Here is a 16,861-nt window from a genome sequence, read left to right as displayed (position 1 = left end):
GCGGGAGCGCCACTGCGCTCCCAAGCGGCACACTGTAGCAGTGCGCCACCGGGCCGGCCCACAATAAGAAATTTATAAATAATTTTTTCTCTGTGTGTGGGTTGTTTTGGTGTAAATGCATAGAATGTTTTGAGTTCAAAATAACAATTTACAAAGAATCTGTTTTGAAAGCCTATCTTTAAGTATCTTGCATCTAGCTGATGGTTAATCATTTAATAAACATTAGCATGAGGATAACACTAAGGATCTTTTGGGTACCAAACATTCTGCTAGGGTTAGTGTGTGGTGTCTGACTTCAGGGAGCTTTGACAGAAGATGTGGCTCTACCAATATATTCTAACATACTCAGTTTAATATTCATGAAGCCTAAAAATTCATGAAGTATCATCATTTGAATTGAATGCTAGTGTGCAGGAGCAAGTTCTTATGAACTCAGCCTGCCCAAATCATCTGGTATTGGAATCAGTTTGATATTGGTTTGGTCATATTACATGAACCAGTTGGTGACACTGCATTTTGGGGGACTTGTTTATCAGTGCAGCATTTTATTCTTGAAGGAAAAAGAGCCTGACTTTTGGCATGGAATCTTAATGGAAATATGATCCTGCAGAAAGGAGTTTTTGTTTAAAAAAAAAAAAACTCTCTGAAAATTTGGAGATTAATCAAAATTTTTGGATTATCTATTATGCATGGCAAATATGTACCAAAGTAATGGTATTGTGTAACACAGGTTATAGTGGAGGGCCACAAAAGTGGTATGAGAAAAGCAAAAAAAAAGTGGTTGTATTTTGCTGATAAGGTCAGAGTTATCTTTCACAGTAGAGATGACATACTATAAAATATAAGATTAAAATATTGTAATAAAGAATTATGTATGGGAATTTAAAAACGTTAAGCCTTTGTTGCTTTATCGTACTTTATAATAAAGTACAGTAGTACTTTATCATTGATAAAGGGTTCTGCCATTATTTGAGGGGAAGATTGTAGTCAGTTTTGGGGTTTTTCTTTAAATACTACCTTGATGGCAGGGAGTTGCTGAAGAGACCTATTATTACCTGTGTTCAGGGAAGCAGGCTTGATGGAAGGCATTGTTGACACAGCAGCCTGCTCTGTGTGCAGTGTAGCAGAGAAAGAGAGTGAACTTGTGAGCTGCTTTAAGCTGTTAAACAGTAACAGTTATTTCATAGTTGTTAATGGCTTTCCTTACAACAATATTGTGAAGCAGGCAAAGATGGTATTAACTATTTAAACCGTTTTACATATGTAGAGCTGAATATCAGAAAAGAACATGACTTGTCTTTTAAAGATCAATAATTAGTGGTTAGTAAGTTGCAGAGCTGACTACTTCCTAGGATTTCTGACTTTCCATTATCCCTGCCACCATCTGAAATGCTCTTCTCCCTACTCCCCCCCCCACCTCCATGCTAACTTTGTTTTAAGCTGCAAAACTCAAGTCCAGATGTCACTTCTTCCAGGATGTTTTCTTTGATTTACATCCCCACCAAATGTCGTATTGGTCCTTATGACTAACTTTCATCACAGTGTTGATCATGATCACTACGTAATAACTTAATGAGCTTTTTATAGGCTGTTTACTACAAGAGGGCAGAGGCTGTTTCATATCTTGAGTACCCAACAGGGAACATACCTCAGAGGCTCTTAAATGTGTGTTAAATGAATGAATGAATACCTATCAAATACTAAATTGAATTGTCAAAAATAAATAAGGTTTAGTATGTATTATTAAGACTACTAAAAGCTATGACAGTAAGGATTTTTATTAAACACTATTTTAAAGTTTGGTTTTTCTCATCAATTCTCAAAGTTTGTCAAGATAATAAAGAAGCTTTTCTAAGTCTGGTCTGGAGCCTTAGGGCCATTGCCCCCTTCTCCCCAGATCTCTGTCTTTTTCCCTTATAGATTTTACTAACAGGAGTATATGCACGCACATACATATTACGAGGTGTTAACCAGTGGTTACCTTTGATGGCATTATGCATAGTGTTTTTTGCCCGTCTGTATTAATTTTTTTCTACAAATGAGTATATATTGCTTTTGTAATAAGAAAGGTCATTTTTATTTAAACATTTCCTAAATTTTCATCACGTGTTTATTTCTGGGTTGTATAATTACCTAGATCTTCATAGGAGAAACTTTAAAGATTAGATATTTATTGTTGCTTATAAGAATGTAGATGGGTCTGAAGGGCATACATTGACAACTTAAATATGTCCAGAAATAGGTCTTGGCACATAGATATTCATTCAGTGTGGAAGGAATGAAATTGGGAATTATTCAAGACAACAGTTTGAAAATTAAGATTCAGCAATACTTTAGAACTATTAGCCAATCAGATAGCCTGTGAGAGAGCAGTGGTGGGTGCTAAACAAGTATGTGAATGTGAGACTGAGTAGTTTTTAAAATTATTTACCTTTTAAAAGAGGATATATTATTAAGGAGTTAGCACAAAAGCCAAAACATCAAGGCTGTGAAAAAACAGTCTAGAAGCAGGTTGAATATGAGGGCAGAAAAGAGGTGACATGGGTTCCAAGAGTGAGATTTATTAGTTTGTTTTGAGAGTGAGGTTTTCCCCTTACATGCTGGAAATGAAAGCTGGGGCAGGGGGACAGGGCTGGCTGGGGAGATGCTAGGATAGCAGTTGATCAACAGGGAAGTGCAGCCCTGACTTTGGAAAAGAGTAGGACTGTTGTGCCCAAGTGTGATTTCTCCATGTTGATGTAAAGTCATGAAACCCTACATTTTAGCACATGTACTTCTTTCCTCCCTTATGTTCAAGGGTACACATTTGCTAAAAGTTAGCTATGTGTTTGGCTTTGAATACATTCGAGATTTAACTCAATACCTTTTTTGCAGTTTGTTGTTGCCTATGAAGTTAGTTTATAAGTAGGCTATGCGGTTGAGTAGTAATTTATTTTTAACTAAGCTGCAAGTATATTTCTAAAATTAGGTTTGTTTTTTCATTTTCAGTAATGATGTAGACATGGAAACAGATCACTACTCCAATGGAGTTGGAGAAACTTCATCCAATGGTTTCCTAAATGGTAGCTCTAAACATGACCACGAAATGGAAGATTGTGACACCGAAATGGGTCTGCAGTGATATTTCTTACATTTTTAATAAAAAATGATGGCTGCAAAGTTATGTTTTTACTTGTACTGATTCACAGCTGATGAACATAAACCAAATTTAAAGATGCATGTGCCATAGGATTTGACAGTAATGCATATTGCTTAAACCTTCTTGTGAAAGTGGGTTGCTAGAGAGAGTACGGTAACATTTAGTTCCTTCTGAAGTTAAGTGCCAGACAGTTTTCTTTGCTGAACTATCTGTTTAGGCTCAACTTTAGTGTTGTTGTTAATGCACCAGTACTAACTTATTAGTGTTAAGCCATTAAGGTATTTAAGGTTGGAGTCATGAAAAATTTTTACACTCATTTCAATATAGTCTATAAGGCCAAATGGGTAGAGATGATTTTACAAATTCTAATCAAATAGAATTTCCTAAATGCATAGTCGTAATGCATAGTATGACTATGCATAGTACTGTGCCTGGTACATAGTAGATGCTTAAGAATGACTTCCCCACCAACAAAAAATTATGTGGCTCAAAAATAAATTAGCATACATAATTTTATTTTGTAGACTATTTAGTAAATTGTACCATAAAGTTAAATCATCAGCAAACTTTCCCGTCAAATGGAGAGTGAAAATTATTAAAGCTTATAAATTATTTACTTGTTGGAACTCCATGGCAACATTAGATTTCTTAGTATTTTGAGATTCAAATGTATTTATTTACATTGTTTAAAGGCAGCCTAGTTTTACTCTATTAGATATCAGCAGCCTCAACTTCCAAAGAGTAATTTAAGTATAGCGATTTAAGAGCAGGAGTTCTAGAGCCAGATTACCTGGCTTTGATTTCTGCAGCTGCCACTTACTAGCTGGGTGACCTTGTACAAATTACTTAACTGCTCTGTGCCTTAGCTTCTTCATTTATAAAATGGGTACAATGATAACTACCTGATAGGTCATTGTGAAGAGTTAATGAGTTAAGCTGTGAAAGGACAATGGCACAAAGTGCTTAGTAAATGTTAGTCATTGTCATCATCATATTAATGATTTATATATAATAGAGAATTATTTTCTAAAAGTAGTATTTTTCTAAAAGTAATGTAATTAATTCTTTTGATTAGTATAATATGGTGTCTTCTGTGTTTTCATTGGTGTCATTTAGCCTTTCTTAGCTTCCAGAAACATATTATCCATCTATGTTTTATGTCACTTTAAGCAGCCTGAGAGGCAATTACTAATTTTTTTCTTTTTTTTAATGTTGCTTCTTGTAATTTTAGAGAATTCTGCTTAACTTTTCATAAAGATTTCCCTGACATACTGGGTACATCCTAACACTGAAAGGTTGTCACCTAACTCTCAACTGCATGCTAGATATTGGATCCCAGACTCTTAAGACCTAGATAAAGTGTACCTTTTAGCTACAAAGTTCCATGTTAAATTAAAAATAAATCTGCATATTTAGGTGTTTTTTTTTTTTTTCCTTTTTGTCTTTTTTTGTGACCGACAACGGATCGCAACCCTCAGTGTCGCGCCCGTACCAGACCGGGGCCGGCAACGGGATCGCAACCCTCGGTGTTGCTCCCGCACCTCGCTCAGCCAGTGAGCGGCCGGTCTGTAGGTGGGATCCAAACCCTTGGCAGGAGCGCCGCCGCGCTTCACAAGCGGCGCACTGTAGCAGTGCGCCACCGGGCCGGCCCTAAATCTGCATATTTAGATGAAATATTAGGGAGAAGTTACTAAATGAAATGTCCAAAATGTTATCACACTCCATTCCCTAAGGTAGTAAAATACTTGTTTTGCTTACAGAAGTTGATTCAAGTCAGTTAAGACGCCAGTTGTGTGGAGGAAGTCAGGCGGCCATAGAAAGAATGATCCACTTTGGAAGAGAGCTGCAAGCAATGAGCGAACAGCTGAGGAGAGAGTGTGGCAAGAACACAGCAAATAAGAAAATGTTGAAGGTAAATATGTTTTCCCTTGAAAAATTACCAGTGTGTCAAAGGATGTAAAATGTAGTCTTGTGAAACATTGAGCAGTGTGCGCTAGCATTCCACTCCCCCACCCACCCAGGCTCCCTACCCATTTGAGATTGAAAACGTTTGATGGATTAAGGAAGCTCTGATCTACTGGAAAGAGCATTGGACTTCAAGTAAAAACATATGGATTAAATCCTAGTTCTGCTTCTTATCGATGTTGTGTGCCCTTTGTCAACTTAGTTCAATTTTCTCAGCTGTAAAATTGACAAAGTTATTAGGAAAAATGTGACTGTGCTGATAAAACTATAAAGTTGCGATTTTTTAGTGTTTTAGTGAACAGTGTTCAGGGTTGCAGCAAAAATTGAATATATAATACATGGTTTTCACTTTGATGGGGAGTGGTAAAGGATTGAGTCATCTTTCATGGCCAGAATAGTTAAAATACATTTTAATGTCTCTTCTGGATTGATGTCCATGACGGATGGTAAGATGGGTAGAATTTCAGTAGTTCAGTAAGTTAGCCACAATTTTGTGTATCAGTTGAAGATGGAGGAGCTTACTCCTAAATCAGCATTGCAGTTAGTTGTTGAAATGTTATGGCTCTTTAAAAGTTGATTTGTTGGGGCCGAGCCCGTGGGCGCACTCCTCCCGAGTGCGGCACTGGGAGCACAGCAGCGCTCCCGCCGCAGGTTCGGATCCTATATAGAGATGGCCAGTGCGCTCACTGGCTGAGCGCAGTGCGGCCGGTCTCAAAAAGGACAAAAAAATAAAAAAAATAAAAGTTGATTTGTTACAAACGTTTTCTCCTGAATGTTTTGGAAGAAGGCCAAAAAACAAAGAGACAAAGAGGGAGGAGCATGTAGTAGCCTTGAGGCTGATGCGTGAGTGGTAGGAAAGGGCAAGAGAGTCCTGCCATCTCTTCCTGACTTGAAGTGAGTTAATATACCAATCAGCAGTGCCTCGTAGCACCTAATACAGTACACTTGGCATAAAATCAGTAAAAATAAACATCTACCTGGACTATAGCTCCAGTACAGCACCTGTGCAGACATAGTATTATATGCCTAGTCGAGGATAGGACAAGGAGGACCTGTAGTACACCTCTAGTTAAAGGCACGCAGTCTTGTATTTTCAGTAGCTGAGGTGGGAAGAGGTGTACTCACCATACGTAGCATTTCTTCTGCTATACAGCACAGTACCTACTGCTTTTAATGGTGACCCTGAGCTTTAAAAAAAAGAGGCTAAATTATGGTTTTTATGCTTAATAAAAGAGAATTGGTAGATTATGTGATTCAAACAATTTTTCATTTAAAAAGTCAAATCAGACATTCATATATCAGGAAAGGAAAATGCCTGTCCGCCTTTGCCTTAGAAGATTAAGTTTTCTTTGAGGTCAGACTATATATCTTTACTTAACTCCCCTCCTTTTAGATATTTCTCTAGTGTGTATATCTCTGATGTGTAGCATGTAGGTAATCAGTATATGTTTATTAAACTGAAGTTGAATTCATTTGAAATGTATAACTGATTTTTTCAAATTGGGGGTTTCATCATCAACTTTGTAGAACTTTTTCTGATATCAGTAGCACTAAGAAGAAACTTAACACTTCGGCTCTTTATTTTAGGTATCTAAAATTATCCATTTGGGAAACAGTTCTTTGCTAGGTACTGAGGTTGTTTTAGGGCAGTGGTTTGCAACCTTTTTGGTATCTGAATCCTTTAAACATTAAGGATTTTGAAAGAGTTTGTGTTCATATGGGTTGCATCTATTGATATTTACCATATTAGAAATTAAAACTATTCATTTTTAGATAACAATAAATCCATTAAATTACAAGTTTTTATGAAAAATAATTCTCTCCCAAACAACAACAACAAAAAAAAAACGAGAGAGAAAAGTGGCTTTGCTTTAAATTTTTTACAAATCTCTTTAATGATTGATTGGTTTGATGGAAAATGAGCTGGATCCTCACACCAATGTCTGCACCCACTCTGTTGTGATATCACACATCACGTAGCCTCTGGAAAATGCCACTGTATATAGTTGAGGGAGAATGAAAGTGAAAAAGGCAAGGAACATAGTATTATGTAAATAGTTTTGACCTAATAAACACTCTACCAGGGTCTTGGACCCTGGAGTCCTGGACCATACTTTTGAGAACTGCTGTTTTAGGGGATATTTTTAAGAATTCTTAGACTGTTTTACACTAGGTCATCTGACTTGGTTTTCTTGTTAAAACTTTATGCTAATCGGGCTGGATGAAGAAATGTGTGGATGGTTTATGGTAGTACCTTTGAAAATTCAAAATTACTCTTCATCAGCTTATTATTGTCTTTGATGCTAATTTGCATGAAGCTTAGAAAATGGCATGACATGGCCAATTCTCAAAGATATTCCTTGATTATACACTGAATTATGTGAAGATGTGATTCATCTTGATCTGAACAGAGATGAGATGAGTAACTGACCCACCTTGTAAGCAGCCAGAGAACAAGACTGGAGGATTTGAGGGCAACATGAAGAGAAAACATTTTTTGCTGAAATTGAAGTTTAGAAATTATTCCTCCTCTTTTTATTCTTTGCTTCACGTCACATGTGATTGTAGGTTTTATTTTTAATCTTTAATGTATTTGGATTTATATCAGCTTTTGAGTCATACACATACATAGAGAGTTGGTTAAAGTTGAAGGTGAGACTTACACGCTTTGCCTTCCCGGAAGGTGCCGTGCGCTCTGCTCCCTCAGTCCTGGCGCTGCGGGCAGATGCAGAGCGCGAGCGCCCACTTGTGGTGAGAGGGCAGAGCGCTTGCAGAGTAGATGGCCCACTGTCGCATTTCACCTTTTGTCCCTAGTTCTTTTCAGTCTTCCTTTCCTCTTCTGTTGTCTTCGTTTTTGTTCCTTACCCGCCTCGGTCTGCCAGTGGCTTCCTCCCAAGAGAACTGCCTAACTTTGTTCAGGGCTCTGGCAGCACGCATGTGAGCCAGCGGCCACCTGCAGGGAGCTTTTCATAAGTAACTGAGGCAGTAGAGCAGTTAGATGAACCTCATTTAGGAACCGCTCCAGGTTCCCCCAAGTTATTTCCACTGAGGTAATGTTTTTTTCTTTAAAATAGAAAATAACTCATAATGCCACAGTATTTCACAGGTATTTTCAGTTTTGTGCCTTAACTCCCATGTGCATATGTTTTTACCTAGTTAGTAATAGTGGTGACACTATTTTGTATTTTCCTTTCATCTATTGTCACAAAAATTTATTTCCTCCCAGTTTCTATGCATTATTTACAGTAATTTTTATTTATTTATTTTTTTTCCTTTTTGTCTTTTTTCGTGTCCGGCAACGGGATCGCAACCCTTGGTGTCGTGCCCGCACCTCGCTCAGCCAGTGAGCGGGAACCGGTCTGTATGTGGGATCCAAACCCTCGGCGGGAGCGCCGCCACACTCCCAAGCGGCGCACTGTAGCAGTGTGCCACCGGGCCGGCCCTACAGTAATTTTTAAACAGCTACATAATGTTCTGTTGTGTTGCAATACCACTTTAAGTACTGCTGTGTTGTTGGGTTTTTCTCTTTGTTTTTAAGACAGATGCTTTAGTGACACTTTATACATGTATGTTCATATTTTTTCCTTAAAATTCTACTGAGATAAAGTCCTAGAAATAGAATTGTTGAGTCAAAGGATATGAACGTTATTGTGGCTCTTGCTACATATTGCTATATTTCTCTCCAGAAGTCTTCTACCAAACTACCAGCAGCAATAAAAGAATGTAACAGTGACACTGCCACCTTAATTCAACTTTGTGGGTTTAACATGTTTCTATCTTAAAATTGCTTATTTGCATTTCTTTGGTCATCACCAATTAAGTTTTACAGCAGGATTTAAAACAATGTTTCTGGCTGGCCCGGTGGCGCACTGCTACAGTGCGCCGCTTGGGAGTGCGGGGGCGCTCCCGCCGAGGGTTCGGATCCCACATACAGACCGGCCGCTCACTGGCTGAGCGAGATGCGGGCGCAACACCGAGGGTTGCGATCCCATTGCCGGTCCCGGTCCGGTCCGGGCGCTACACTGAGGGTTGTGATCCGTTGCTGGTCATGAAAAAAGACAAAAAGGAAAAAACAAAACAAAACAATGTTTCTTTGCTGATTTCATTCATTTTCCTTTGTTTAAAAAAAAAAAAAAAGTTCTGGATATTTACTCCTGAGAGCTTGATGATGTAAACCTAGGTTGTAGTAGTTTTCTTGCTTGCAGCATCACTCCACTTCCAAGCCCTGTTTCATAGCGTTGTTCTGTGATCCTTCTAAACTCAAGTCTAATCCATATCAACCTCCTTCATTTAAAACCCCATTGCCTTATTGGGAATATTGCAAGCTTTTTAGTGTGGATTACAGGGCATTTTAGGAACCCCTTACCCATGGTTCCAACCATGCTTTTTCTTCTTTCTCTCAGTCTCAGTTTACTTTGAACCTGTTTCTATTAAGTCACAAGTAATATACTGTATGTTATTTATTTACATCTCCCCACAAGACTGTGAGTTCCTTGAAGCAGTGACTAGATCCTGGTCATCTCTGTCTATATCCTGTGTCTGGCAGCTTGTTCAATAAACATTTGTTGAATTGTACTGAAAATAAAATACAAGAGCAAAATTTCAGACATTTTTCCTCTTCATATTTAGATTGGTTATTAAAAGAAACTGCATCATAATAAAAGTTCATTTCTAGCTGTGTAATCTTGATCTCTCACTGCCTCGATTTGCTTCTCTATAAGACTGGCATAATAGTATCAGCATCAGAAGGTTATTGTAAGGATTGAATGAAGTGACACATCTTTAAACATTGCCTTACATGATTTTAGGGCATAATAAGTTACTACCATTGTTATTGTTATCTTTTTCTATGAGTTTTTGTTTTAAATACTAGAAGGGATAGTCTTAATATGAGGTTTAGGACAGCAACTTTTCACCTTTTTGGTGGTATGTTAGGATGTAGACTCATGAGGATCGTTTTGTATACAATGTTTTTATGTACCAGTTATTCCTTGGACAAATTCTTCAGTATATCTCTTTAAATTTGTATGATGGGGATGGTACCTCATTAGATGGTTGTGGGGTGAATTAAATTTTGAGCAAAGGGGCTGGCCAGTTAGCTCCCTTGGGAAAGCACGGTACTGGTAACACCAAGGTCAAGGGTTCAGATCCCTGTACTGGCCAGCCACCAAAACAAATATAAATCTTGAACAAAGCTCAGTGTTTAGAAATGATGTGATTGATTAAAGTTAGTTTTACAGAATATAGGAGATATTCTTCCCACAACAATTTTGAATTCTGGTGCAGAGCAGGAAATAGAACCAAAACATCTATAGTACTAGAAAAAGCAGGTCTTACTATCAGCAGGCATATGAAATGTCTTCTCTTGTACCCAGTATCTGTGAGTAGCTGCAGGGAATTCAAAATAGTATAGTAAATTTTTGTCTTCAAAAAACTTTTATTATAATTGGGGCAGAAGACTAACCTGAATGAAAATACTCAGCAGTATGAGACAGTGGAGGAGCCAGCCAGATGTGTTTGCTTAAAGGCATGTGTATTCCCTGTACTGTAGCCTCAGAGTGACGTCACAGCTTGCCTTCATGGGTCCTTCTCCATATTCACAATATGGAGGCCTGTTTGGATGAGAAAGGGCAGGAGTACAGTTGACCACAAAGCCTTCCTCTCCATTTCTGCTTTCAGAACACTAGTAAGACGATGAGAGGAATGCCAGAGAACTGAGTAGTAGAATCTGACTGCTTGAGCAGCTGAACCTAGGAGATGGTGCTCTTGAGGAATTTCAGTAGTCAGCATTTTGAAAGTGTTATGTTGGTGGGTTCAGACTTACAGTTCCTGCAGCACCTCTCCATGTCTGCCTTCTGAATTGGGAAGGTATCCTGTATCTACATGTATATTTTATATTATTTATATTTAAATATCTGTGTAACATTACTGTGGATTCGGATATATTGGCTTTTGGCATAATAAGACATTTATTAAAAGATTAGAATGAACTGACATTGCTAATTTAGTCCTCATATGCCTGTGAAATAGGACCTATTATAAATCCCCATTGCACGAATAATAAAACTGGCACTTAGATTGTTACTTGCCAAAGGCCACACAGCTAGTTAGTGGTGGAGCTTGGACTTGACGCCAATGGTGGAAACCACTACAATATGTGCCTCTCATAGAAAAAAGACAAAAAGTAGTTGTTTTTGAAAAGAAGACTATGCATCGGCTATTTTAAGGTTTGTAAAGAGAGGTAGTTGAGGGTGGTTGGAAATATTGAAGTACAAGAGTAGAGCCAGTATAGTTTTATTTTTTCATTACTGAGTTTGAGAAGATGACATCCAGTGAGATGTGTCCAGTTCCCATATCCATTAAAAAAAAAAATGCAGGCAATGTTTATGTTTTGTATTGTAGGGATTGGAGGAGATGAATGAGAATGGCTGCTCACGAGAAAAATAAATTAGGATTTGCTGCGTAATAAGATATAGAGCATCCCAGTCATAGGGGTCAGTGGGTTTAGAGGTTACAGTAGTCTAGTGCCTTAAAGCCTGTCTCTCAAACTGGAGCACTGTGAGCGCAGTAGTTGAACTATCTGAATTGAAAACTAAATGGGTGTGTTATAAACTGCTTAAAAAAAAAAAACCTAAATAGTTATTGTTATGTTTTCAATAGGATGCATTCAGTTTACTAGCATATTCAGATCCTTGGAACAGCCCAGTTGGAAATCAGCTTGACCCAATTCAGAGAGAACCCGTGTGCTCAGCTCTTAACAGTGCAATATTAGGTAAGTAAAAGCAAAAAGCACAGCTTCAGTTAGATTCCCTGAAGGCTTGAGAGGGTATTTGTGCTGGCATTTATACTTTGGTAAAATTATAAGGGAAATGTTTTCAACATTTTTAAGGTGTAAAATTAGGTTAAAATATAGAAACCTTCCTCCTTTATCTCAGTTCCAGATTATATGGCTTCAAATGGAATAAAAATAGATTGGGGTGCATCTTGGTATGTTCGGAAAATAGAAGTTTTGTGTACATATTTGTAAGCGTTTTTGATAGCCATGAATGTCTCCTCATTTAGAATGAGATACTTTGGTGGTCCTTGTGTTTAAATTGAAAATATTACCCCATCAAAGACACCGCTCGTAGCCCTCTGTAGTGCCTCTCATTTCTAGGCTCAGAATTAGGGGGTGGTATTTTCCTAAGTTCTCATGTTGGCTACACCATCTCTCTTCGTCAAACACTGGAGAGAAGGAGGATGTGGGCATGGGTGGGAAGATGGGCAATTGAGGAATTAAGCCTGAATGGCTTCTTGTTCTTCTAAGTGAGTAATCAACAGGGGCCAAGAGTCGTAAAAGTTGCAGAAAGTGGTGAGAATTTGGATTAGAACCGGTGAAGGCACTAAAATGTAATTGAACAGAGGATGAGTCAGAGGGTTAACTAGTGACATTGAGAGCCCAGCTGAGAAACAGAAGTATAAATTTATGATGGTACAGAACCATTCTGTGTAGTTGGACACTTTTTGTTTAATGTACTCATCAGAACTGGATTTCTAATTTGGCTGCTGTAGGAATGTGGGAAAGGTAATGAATCTGTAGTTCTAATCATTGGTCCACAAGAGAGTGAGGCTAGAAGGGAGCAGGGTAAACTTGAAGAAAATGAAGAGGTCAGGAAATGGAGGTTTTGATGGAGCAGGCATAATGAGAATGGAAATGAGGGAGTGAAAGAACTTAAGTATCTGAAAAGTTTGAATGTGACCCAATAGGTCAGGGTTCCTAGCTGGTGCCCCTGCTGCCACATCCCCCACCTGTTTGCTTGCAGTGTTTCCCGTGGGTAGGGCAGCCTGAGCTGTCGCCATGCTTACGGTACAGGCACAAGGTGTATGTGTGACTACCTTTTGTGAGTGATTACCTTGTCAGGGCCAACCCTTGGAGTCAAATTCTACTTGCAGTTAAGTTGACCAAATTTAACTACATGCCTTCACCCAATAAAAAGGGGGGTGAGGAAGAGCAAAGCAGTTGAAATGGCGAGGCTTAGCCAAGAGTGAGCACGAAGTGATAAGCTCAGATTTGCTCCCCAGGCTGGTTTCTGTTCTGTGAGCAACTCACTGGAGAGTGATTAGTGTTTATGTACTGAACAAAACTTTTCATTTGAATTCTGTAACTGCACATCTTGTGCATTTCTGTGTACACTCTAGGGTTGACTGTTTACATAAAACCATGTTTTAATTCCTGGGCAGTTGTCTTCAAAGGTAATTTAGATGAGTGATTTTTCTTGACTTTGTATTCTAATTCCCCTGGTAAAGTGAGACTCCAGTCCAGTTTAGAAGTCTGTGCAGTGCTATTTGGCCCTGTTAGATTTGGAGGCTTTTAGTCATGTTTCAAACTATTTTAGGAAAATGAGGGCAGTGCTACAAAAAGTAGATTAAAGGGTAATTTAGACATGGACACTTGGAATAAGGGCCAGGACTTGTATGACAGCAATATAAAGAAGTAATGAAAGATATTCATATTTGAACTTTAATCTGTATCTTTGCCCTTATAAAATTCAATAATTATTTCTTAAGGACTCATTTTGGAAATAGGAGTAATGTACTTTGTGCTATGGTTTTCTCACATTTAGAATTTAATAAAATTTGATAAATGTGAATTTTCTTTAATGTCTTGTATTTTCTTTGGTTACACAAAATTCATTTAGCTCTGTTGGTAAAAATAAAAGAGAACTTAGCAAACAATAGGGAAATTCTACTATATGGCTTACTGTAATTGTCTTTTTGAAATAACTACACTAGGTAATCATGAAGACCTAATTGCTGGGTGACACTAAGACTTGGAAAGAATTTCTCTAATATGACTAGTTTTCTTATGACCATTTAACGTTTAACAATTTAATTCCCTTGAAGAACCTAAGAAATAAATGTTTAGGACCGTTATCTAACGTATATATATACTCTTACATATGGTGCTGTATTATGTAGGTTCAGCTATAAATAGTGCTTAAACATATTAAATGTATATATAATTCCTGTAAAATTATTATTATTAAATTGCTGTGGATGGATGCGTGCATGTTTATAAATACTGTGCTACATTATATAAGTTCACTTACATGTAGTGCCTAACGTTATATTAATTGTAAATACTTTTTATAAGTTTCATATGCCAAAAATATTTTTAAATGCTTATAACTAGATTCTTCCTATGGCCAAAATAAGATTGTAATAATGTACCTCTAGATGATTGCCTTTAGCAAGGTTGCTTCCCTGTGAGCCTTCAAGAAACATTAATGAAAAGATATTTCCTTCTCTGTTTGTAAGTCACACTTTGGTAATCTCAGCCTGTGCACCAGTTTTCACCACACTTCTCATTGGTCTGTGTGCCTTCCCTCGCATACCTCTGTCCTTGTGTTCTTAGTCCTGTTTTGTTTTCTCTTATACCTCTAAGTCCTGAACTTGCTTCTTTTCGATTTTTTGCTTCATTACTTCTGGAAATTTTCTCTTTTCATCCACCACACTGCAACCTCTAAACCCAGAGTGGAGTTAAACCGTATGGAGCCTTACCAGCCACGGGTCACTGTTTTTGCCCTTTGTTGTCACCTTTCCCTATGAAGGACTGATTTGTAATTTGATTAATTGGGAATCTACATAAACTTAATATTTGGACATTGTCTCCAGACAAAGAGAAATGACCAGCTTCTGAGTTGGCCACTTTTGCCATTAGTTCATTTTTCTATCTCTGGCAAGGAACAAATTTTGGTATTTACTGCATTTGTACTGCAACTGTCTGACGAAGGAACTGTGGTATTGAGACCCTGAAAACTTATTGGCAATTTCATAAATGTCTGAACTATCAATTGTAAATTAACCCCTCCAAAATTATTACGTGGCTTTGCTCTATGTTCTCTCACTGGCACCACCACTACTTGCTCCCAACCAACTCAAAGAACATTCACCAGTGTACCTTGCAGACCGCCAGGCAACTTCATGTGGGTTCTATCCACAGAGGTGGGAGAATCCATCAATGGAAACTAGTAATGAAAATCTGTACCTTTTTCTGTCAAGTCAGGTCAGGTAGAAGAGAAATACTAAGTATTCCTACTTCCCACTCCTACTATCAGATAAGAAGTTACATCTCTTCTCATCATAGTTAATATGGAAGTAAAAGTTTTTGAAATATCTGATATTTTAAAAGTCTGATTCTGCAAGAATTTTTATTGCTGTTGAATATCCCAATGCCTATACTACCTTGTCAGAGTAGTATGTCCAAGACAACAGTCATGCTTAGAAACCACTTTTGTGGGCCGGCCCGTGGCTCACTTGGGAGAGTGCGGTGCTGATAACACCAAGGCCACGGGTTCAGATCCCTATATAGGGATGGCTGACAACACCAAGTCAAGGGTTAAGATCCCCTTGCTGGTCATCTTTTTTAAAAAAAAAAAGAAAAAGAAAAGAAACTACTTTTGCTAGTTAGGTAATTAAAAGCAGTATAGGCATTGGTAATTTTCTAAGAAACAATGTTTTCCTGATTGAGATGTTTTTAAATCTATCTTGCTAATTGCTGTTTCCATCTTTTAATCATTTTTCCTCAGAAACCCACAATCTGCCAAAGCAACCTCCACTTGCCCTAGCAATGGGACAGGCCACACAATGTCTAGGACTGATGGCTCGATCAGGAATTGGATCCTGTGCATTTGCCACAGTGGAAGACTACCTACATTAGCTATGCATTTCAAGAGCTCACACTTATATTGTGGCATATAGTCAACATGGAAGTAGACCAGCTCTGCTGATTTGAAATTTAGATTTTTTAATTATGTACTGGGGACAGGTTTTTGTCGCTTTACATTGCTTCCTAGTTTACAGCATGATGCAAATGATTTTCTAACTTAGTGTTAGGAGAAATTATTTTCCATCTTTAACCTCTTAGTTGTCTAAGAGTTAAATATTACTGGATTTCAGGCATTCAAATTGGTCATCACAAATCCTTTAAAACAATTACCTAAAAGAAACCAAAAAATCCTGCCTTCTTTGTAGGGGGTGGAGAGGGGAAGGAAATGGAACAAGTTGTGTTTGTGTTAGCATGTGGGTGATGTAAAATTCAAATTGGGAGATATTCCGACCCCCGCTCCCATATAAGCATCCAATCAGTGTAACTTACAAAATGCATAAACATCTGACAGTTTGAATTTAATAGTGTCGATGGAAGAAATCATTTTTAATGTGTACTGTAAAACTTGAAATACTCAGGAGCTGAGTGAATATGTTTGTTGCTACTTACAATCCCGACCTGTTAGTCCCAGTAGTTTTGTTTTAACATGGTCGTTTTCAACTTTGTTTCCTGTTTAATTACAGATGATTTCTGTTGTAGACTCACAAGTTTAACTGTTGTATTATAACAGTATTACATGTCAACAGTGTGGTTATGACTTTTATTTATATAAAAACCAAATATTTAGTCAGTTTACCGTGTCTTAATTTAATCTTTGTACACCTTCCATTTTTAAGTGCTTAAATGAGTACTATATTGCAATAAAAATGTAGTGATATAATTAACCAGCCATTAAAAATTTACTTCTACAGATACTAGAGTGTCAATTGAATTTATATGTTAGGTACCTGTATACTTCTTATGATTAATAGCTTTCAGTTTACTGGCCTCCCTGGATTAGGGTCTCACTTGATATTGTGGGTAACACAGAAAGACAACAGGAAATTTAACTTCCTTATTTTCATAATCATAATATGGCATATGAAACTTGCCAGTCAAGCAAACCCCCA

The 16,861-nt window shown here is 37.7% G+C and overlaps 1 protein-coding gene across 1 annotated transcript in view; it reads left to right on the top strand.

Moving 5' to 3' along the window:
* Positions 1-16,666, top strand: part of RANBP9 (RAN binding protein 9) — an 86,740-nt gene extending 70,074 nt beyond the window's left edge. Inside the window, exons 11-14 of the mRNA XM_008571042.1 lie at positions 2,989-3,110; positions 4,900-5,051; positions 11,765-11,876; positions 15,673-16,666. Of these exons, the coding sequence (XP_008569264.1) occupies positions 2,989-3,110; positions 4,900-5,051; positions 11,765-11,876; positions 15,673-15,803 (517 nt within the window). The 3' untranslated portion in view covers positions 15,804-16,666. The remainder of the gene's footprint in view (positions 1-2,988; positions 3,111-4,899; positions 5,052-11,764; positions 11,877-15,672) is intronic.
* Positions 16,667-16,861: the final 195 nt, after the last annotated feature.

This window comes from Galeopterus variegatus, unplaced genomic scaffold, assembly GCF_000696425.1.
Source record: "Galeopterus variegatus unplaced genomic scaffold, G_variegatus-3.0.2 Scaffold656, whole genome shotgun sequence".
In the NCBI taxonomy this organism is placed as follows: domain Eukaryota; kingdom Metazoa; phylum Chordata; class Mammalia; order Dermoptera; family Cynocephalidae; genus Galeopterus; species Galeopterus variegatus.
This window is presented reverse-complemented; position numbering and strand designations above follow the sequence as displayed.